The sequence below is a fragment of the Portunus trituberculatus genome, chromosome 33 (assembly GCF_017591435.1).
Source record: "Portunus trituberculatus isolate SZX2019 chromosome 33, ASM1759143v1, whole genome shotgun sequence".
Taxonomy (NCBI): domain Eukaryota; kingdom Metazoa; phylum Arthropoda; class Malacostraca; order Decapoda; family Portunidae; genus Portunus; species Portunus trituberculatus.
The window spans coordinates 5001053-5008552 of record NC_059287.1 but is presented as its reverse complement, the minus strand read 5'-3'; the positions used below and the strand labels follow the sequence as shown (position 1 = coordinate 5008552).

General features: G+C 41.3%; 1 protein-coding gene across 1 annotated transcript in view; it reads left to right on the top strand.

The window, feature by feature from the left end:
* Nucleotides 1-7500, top strand: part of LOC123512405 (2-oxoglutarate-Fe(II) type oxidoreductase ppzD-like) — a 12396-nt gene that overhangs the window by 3282 nt on the left and 1614 nt on the right. Inside the window, exons 2-6 of the mRNA XM_045268794.1 lie at nt 1414-1485; nt 4077-4201; nt 4849-4967; nt 6071-6243; nt 6809-7002. Of these exons, the coding sequence (XP_045124729.1) occupies nt 1425-1485; nt 4077-4201; nt 4849-4967; nt 6071-6243; nt 6809-7002 (672 nt within the window). The 5' untranslated portion in view covers nt 1414-1424. The remainder of the gene's footprint in view (nt 1-1413; nt 1486-4076; nt 4202-4848; nt 4968-6070; nt 6244-6808; nt 7003-7500) is intronic.

Here is a 7500-nt window from a genome sequence, read left to right as displayed (position 1 = left end):
GTGAGTGACTCTGTAGTCATAGCCAGATTTTTTTTTTTTATGTAAGACGAGAAAACTGATCGAGGGCAACATAAAATGAAAAAAGAAGCACACTAAGTTGCCAGTCCCCTTGCAGGTCCGAGAGAGATGTAGCCGTAAAAAGGGATAAATGTCTTGAAACCTTCTTAAATGAAGTTGAGCCATAGGAAGTTGGAAATACAGAAACAGGAATGGAGTTCTAGAATTTACCAGAGAAAGGTATGAATGACTGTACTGGCTAACTCTTGCATTAGGGAGTTGGACAGAATAGGGGTAAGGGAAGAAGAAAGCCTTGAGCAGCGAGGCCGCAGGAGGAGGGGAAACATGCAGTTAACAAGATCAGAAGAGCAGCTGGAATGAAAATAGCAGTAGAAAATAAAAAAAAAAAAGATGCATCATTCCAGCAGTGAGAAAGAGGCTGAAGACAGTCAGTCAGAGGAGGGAAGTTGATAGGATTGATTTCATCCTATCTTATGAAACTGTGTGAGTGAACCCCCCCTTCCTGCTAAGACTACTCCATACATGGGCCGACTAAGGCCTTGTACAGAGTTAGCAGATGATGGAAAGGGATGATTCAAGAGCGTGGGCACGAGAGCAGATGGAGTCATTAAACACGTAGACGCAACATCCTGATTTGAATTGAAAATAAGGATAGAGGAAGTAGGGGGAATAGTAAAAAGGGGATACTATCAGTTGTCTCAGACACCTGTGCTTCAGTGAAGAAGAAAGGTGAGGATTAGTAGAGGAGAGATGGTGTTCCATAGACTGAAAACTAGATCTAAGTCTGGGAATGGTGCAGAAGTTAATGAAGAAAAGTTGAGAAGGTGTCAAGACACTTACGGTCGATATTAGAAGAGCAATTAGACATGAGGACATTAATTTGGTGGTCCATTCCACAGATTGGGACTCTGAGGTTGGTGCAAGAGTCGCCATATTAGTTTGAAATTTTAAGTGAAGGGTGTGTGTGTAATTAGGTTCATGTAGTTTTGTGTTAAGTGGAATTGTCTTTAGAGGGCAGGCTGTGACTGCTGCCTTGTATTGTGAGACAATGGGTGACATTCAGTGAGGCTACAGGTGGGTTAATATAAAAAGATTAAAAAAAAGTTGCAAAACTCATTTCCTCCTTACGTCGTGAAGTGAAATGAGTCTTGAGTCTGAAAAAAAAAGCCAATAAGACTGACATTTTATTTTGACAAAGAAGTTGATTGAAAATATCTCAGGCACACACACACACTCTCTCTCTCTCTCTCTCTCTCTCTCTCTCTCTCTCTCTCTCTCTCTCTCTCTCTCTCTCTCTCTCTCTCTCTCTTCTAAACAATTGTAATATATTGAAGGTAAATTAAGTGAACTTCTAACTAAATGATTATTGATATCTTGAACTGTGGTTTGTTTCAGTATTGCTAAGGATGGAGTCGCAGTGTTCCACAACACACCACAAGATTCCAATAGTGGACATGGGAGCAATAGGTGAGACTGTGTGTGTGTATGTGTGTGGGAATCAGAGTCTGGATTCTGAAATACGTACTTTAACGGCTTGCCTCTACTACTTTGAACAAACTCTTGTGGAAGTTGTGACTGTATCCAAGGGTCTCGTAATTCCAGGGATTGATTAGTAAGGATTCTACATTATCGATTGTAAAAGATACGAATGGAAAAACAACTTATCATCTACGCGGCCTTAAAAAATCAAAGTGATGAGAGAGCAAATCAGTTCAGAATACGAGCCCCGGGGTGCCTTCCCTCCATACTTATTACCGTTCATCCAGTACATGGAGGAGGCAGTAGTCACTTGCTAACACTGGTGTCTGAGGCAACTGACTGTAACCCCTTTTCTGTTCCCTCCTGCTTTCTCTATCCTCGTTTTGAATCCAAAGCTAGATGCTGCGTCTATGAGTACAATGACTTAAATTAACTAGTTGTCGTGCCACACTCTTGAATATTTTAATCTGGCTACGACTTGCAATTTAAAGGGGCCTTTTTTTTTTTTTCCCTTGGCTAGTTTCCCTCTTGCATTAAAAAAAAATAACCTCTCACCAAACTACTCTGACTATAAAATATTCTCTGACTACTTTAATGTTTAAAATGGAGCAGATTCTGACTGTCTTCCCTTTCACGGAGATCTCCATTCTTGCATGGAGACTTCAGTGTTCACCATCATCTTTGGCTTTACTTTCCCTTTACTGACCATCCTGGTGAACTAGCCTTCAACTTTGCTATCCTCCACGACCTGTCCTAGAGCAACTAGTGCAACACCCTACTTGTATTCTGATCATCCTATATAGAGAGACGCCCAAATTATTGATCCTTCCCAAGCAGGCAACCTCTAATATTTCTACTTTTTTATGTAAGAGGGGAAAGCTGGCCAAGGGCAACATAACACGAAAAAAAAAGTACCACTAAGTTGCCAGTCCCCTTACAGGTCTGAGAATGTTAGCCAAAAATAGGGATACTGTCATCCTATCTTCTCCAATCAGCATTAATAAAGATCCGGATAATTTCAACACCGAGGTAACACTCACTACGTAACTACCTATACGAAAATGCAGGGAGGCGGTGGCACAGTGGATAGGGTGGTGAGCGTGGGATCGGATGGGTGTCCACGCGAAGGTTCGAATCCCACCACGTATCGCCCTGTTACTTTGCCATTTGTCGATTAGTTTACAGTTACCTACATGTCACCATGATACCCAGGTTCTAGGTGGTTACGCCAAAGATGCGCTTGGCTGGTAATACTCGTATGGGCCCTAATATGGATACCGCAATAATTAAAATTGCCTGCGGTGGAAGATTAGCAGCGCTTCCAATACTCTTCAAGTTACTTAAAAGCGCTATAGGCCAGGACATAAAAAAAAAAAAAAACACAATAGTTAAGTGTCACTATGGCGACTCACGTACCTGTATAATTGTCCTGTCCTGACGCAGTAGTGAAATGCCAATATGAAAATGATAAAAACAATTAACCACAAAAGGAAGCAAGTGCAAGTCAAAAGTCATCTTTAATTTTTTTTCTACGTATAGTAACAGGAAAACAAGAGTCTCGTTCGACAATGGCTACAAGTTTCAAGGCTTATGTCACGGTGGCCAATTGTTACGAGTGAGGGTTGGACGATGGAGTATGAGTGGAAGACCGCCCTCAGGGAGCCCAACGACCCTCATAAGTAAGGAAAGACGACGGGTAGTGAGGGACAGAGGGTTCATTAAACTTCGCAACTCTAATGAGAACAACAACAATGAAAGACAAGGGTGAGGCGGAGTGGTGTGTCGAGGAGTACCGAGGCTTCGTTAGTGGTGAATTGATAATAAGTGAGAACAGCGACGTGACATGAGAACAGCAGCGATTACAGCCGAACGAAGGGTGAAAGAACTAGACGTAACAATATCTATTCATGTCTATCCATTTATCTGTCTCTCTGTCTATCTATTAATTCACACATTCATTTTGGTGTTCTCTGTGACCAAGTGTACAGCGCAACCACCAGCCAGGCACCTGTACATTGACGCACCAGTTCTCATAAATGGTAGATAGATAGCTGCTTTATTGATCACATATTACATCAGTTTTTTTTTTTTATGATATGGCTATAGCGCCTGTAGGCATGCTTAAAAAGTATATGTGGGAAGCGATGGTCAGCTTCCGTCCATTAGTGAGTGGCGCAGGCAATTTTATTTACAGCGGTACCAATATTAGGAGCCATATCACCACCCACGCGCATCTTTGGTGTAACCACCTATATAAAACCTGGGTATCATGGTGACAGGTGGGTAACTTTAAACCACGCGACCTTCAAAGCTGTATGTGGTGGAATTCGAACCTACGCGTGGACGTCTGCCTGGTCCCGCGCGCACCACCTTATCCACTACGCCACCGCCACCTCCTCCTTGTCCGCAATACAAAATTGATTAACATAAATTCGCAATACAAAATTAATTAACATAAATTGTATTGTTTGTTATTCACACATGCGCACGTAACATACTTAATAAGCTAAAACAGAAAACTAAAAACATGATGTATTGAAATCCGAAAACTGGGAAAAAAAATATATGCATTGTTGCAGGAATCGGGAAGGATGAGAAATGTGCAGATCCCAAAGAGTGGCAGAGAGTGTCTCGTGAGTTATGCGAGGCCCTGTCTGGTGTTGGTTTTGTGTATCTGTCCAACCACGGCATTCCTGACGAACAGGTGAGACACACAGACGGACAGACGAACAGGCAAACGCAGGAACATTAACACCCAAACAAAGTAAAATAAAATGAATATATATGAAAGAGGATTTAATTAATTATAAGTGCACAAAACAAGAGAATGCAATATCTAATGTTCCCCGTTTATCATTATGTTATATTTTCCTGTTTAATTGGCCATGGATGTTTTTTCTCTACTTTTATTCTTCTCATTCATATTGTAAGCTGTTTTAAGTAATATTCTTGTTCTATTAGCATGTTTTCTATAACGCTTGTACTACTAAGAGTGAAACGAGTGAAGGAGAGATAGAGAGAGAGAGGAAAGAAACGTTTATACGGATGTAGAGAGGAGACAGAGAAAAGGAGGTTACTTTTGACATCTCTTAGATACAAATTGAATGTAGTGAAATATAAGTGTTTAAAACATTATAAGTGACGAGAGAGAGAGAGAGAGAGAGAGAGAGAGAGAGAGAGAGAGAGAGAGAGAGAGAGAGAGAACTAGGATAAGTACCAATAAAATACCAAGCTATCATAAAAAATCAACAGGAAAAAGTAATGGAGTATGATAAAACAATAATTACTTCTTTTCCTCCTCTCTCTCTCTCTCTCTCTCTCTCTCTCTCTCTCTCTCTCTCTCTCTCTCAGATCAGCAGCATCGTGAAAGCCTCAGCCGAATTCTTCAGCCTGAACAGGGAGACCAAGGTGAGGTACAACGTCCCTGACCTGGGCACTGCGCACGGCTACATGGAGGTGGACCGCGAAAAGTGAGCTCAGCTTTTGTCCTGGTAAAGGCGGTGTCACACTAGCACTTTTTCCGTCGATTAATGCGATTTCCGTCAATTTTTCAACGTTCCGCATGAACTCATCGCATGAATTTGTCAGACGATAGGGATCGTTTCCGTCTGCAAATTTTCCGCCTTTGTTTACATACCAAGACCAAGACCACAAGACTTGCCGCGTCTCCTCACTCTGCTTCTACGTGCACTGGTTCTACCACTAACCATGAACGCATCCATGCACGCTTTTTGGCTTGTTTAGCTCGTCTAAGTTTCGTAATACACAGTATTACGTTCAGAGCAGCGTATCTTTGCGGCAGCGTGGCCTCCATGTTTGTTTACATTGTCGGTCTGTGTGACGACGAAACACCGTTTGTGTGTGACAGGTCGCAGCTAAAATATTGTCGATTTTCTGAAAAACGACGGAAAAAGTAGACGGAAAAAGTGCTAGTGTGACACCGCCTTAACTCTTGATGCGCGTCTGTACTTGCCTGTCTCCTTGCATTAATTGACCTAAAGAACATTGTCAAATATATATATATATATATATATATATATATATATATATATATATATATATATATATATATATATATATATATATATATATATATATACACAGACGCAGAGAGAGAGAGAGAGAGAGAGAGAGAGAGAGAGAGAGAGAGAGAGAGAGACTAGGAGGCTGACTTTTTATTCAAAGATATAAAGTATGTTATATGTTTAAAATTAGAATTTGAGAAATGTTAAAATAAGATTTATGAATTAGTTTGAAGAAAGTTCTAAGTTATTTCAAAAAGTTGTTCTATGTTGACATCAGTAAATATAAACAAAATGGCATGTGCTTTCTTAACTCTGAAGTGAGTTTAGTGAAATATGTAGGGTCTCTTGTTTATCTAAATTCGTTTCAGTTAATTCAGTTACGTAACTCAACAAAAGTCATTAAATCGACACCGGAAAAGAATACGTCCAAACTGCTGTAATTTGTGATTTGTGTGCGAGTTATTGTTGTCTTATCATCGTTGTCATTTCTTTATCCGTATTGTGTTACTTGATGGTGACAACCTGAACCCTCCACGCCACACCTGCAGGCTGGACGCGACAGGCAGGTTCAGTGAGCTCCGCGAGTCCTTCTACATGAAGAACATGGCAGGCGCCTTCCCTGACAGCGAGGTGCCTCACCTCAGGCCCGCCGCTACCACCTTCATAGCCTCCTGCAAGACCCTCGCCTACCGTGTCCTTACCGCCTTAGCCCTTGGCCTTGGTGAGCTTTAACACACGCACTCCTTCCTCGACCCCCACCATACGCGCGCACACACACACACACACACACACACACACACACACACACACACACACACACACACAATTAAGAGGTAATGCATAAAATTCACATTACAAGAAAACTGGTTATTCATTTTATATTTTTCCTGGGGTGTGAAATGTTTTTAATCGATATTTTCTTATTCGATGTATGAAACAAGGAAAATTTGTGACAAAACGTTTTCTTCTTAAACCAACTTTCTTTTTTTTCCATTCGTTGTGTAACTTAATTAATTTGATAAACAAAAAACATTTACAGTGTATTCTTACAGATTCCTCAGAATTAAGACGAAATACTCTGAAACTTTTCTTTGAACTCTTTTCTTGGTGTTACTAATTCTTGGAAATGAAAAAAAAAATCGTTACATTTACACGGTAAGTTCTCCGCTGCAGCGATAAATTCAAGAGTTCACTTTGTCGTTTTATCTTCTATCTAAACATCATTAACTTTTCATTGCATCACTTATCCTGTATGTTCCTGTGGCGTCCCTCCCTCATCCGTCAAGGTCTGGACAAGGATTTCTTCGTGGAGACTCACCGCGGGATGTGCACCAACTCGCCGCCCAATGCTACAGTGATGCGCGTCAACCACTACCCGCCGCTGCCCGCCGACCTGCCAGAGAATGTCATCCGCTGTGGAGCGCACACTGACTACGGCTCCATCACGCTGCTCTTCCAGGACTGCATGGGTGGCCTTCAGGTGGGTGTGGTCTGCAATTGAAGTCGAATGGAATAATACTGAAGTAACATTAGCGTCTTCATCTGAGGGCAGACTTAGGTCAAATTATGTTAGGTTAGGTTCAGATTCATTCAGCTCATCAATATCACCGTTGATCCTTCACTATACAGATCACTATTTCAGTAGCCATTACACTTTGCCCAGAAATGAACAACCAGTGTCTGGAAATTAGTAAGCTAAGGTTACTTCCATAATACTGAAGGCAATGTTTTCTACAGTTGGGTATTAAGTGTTTCCCTCAACAGTAAATCATCTGCTATGCCAAGACTATCAATTGTCAGATTTGTAAGGAGACTCAACAGGTCAGAAGACTCAAAATGAGGTAGAGCGTCAAAGATAATTTGAAGTTGTAGAGAGAGAGAGAGAGAGAGAGAGAGAGAGAGAGAGAGAGAGAGAGAGAGAGAGAGAGAGGGAGACGGAAACAGGATCTTCTTCGTGTTCTTTATTCGTTACGTTCCG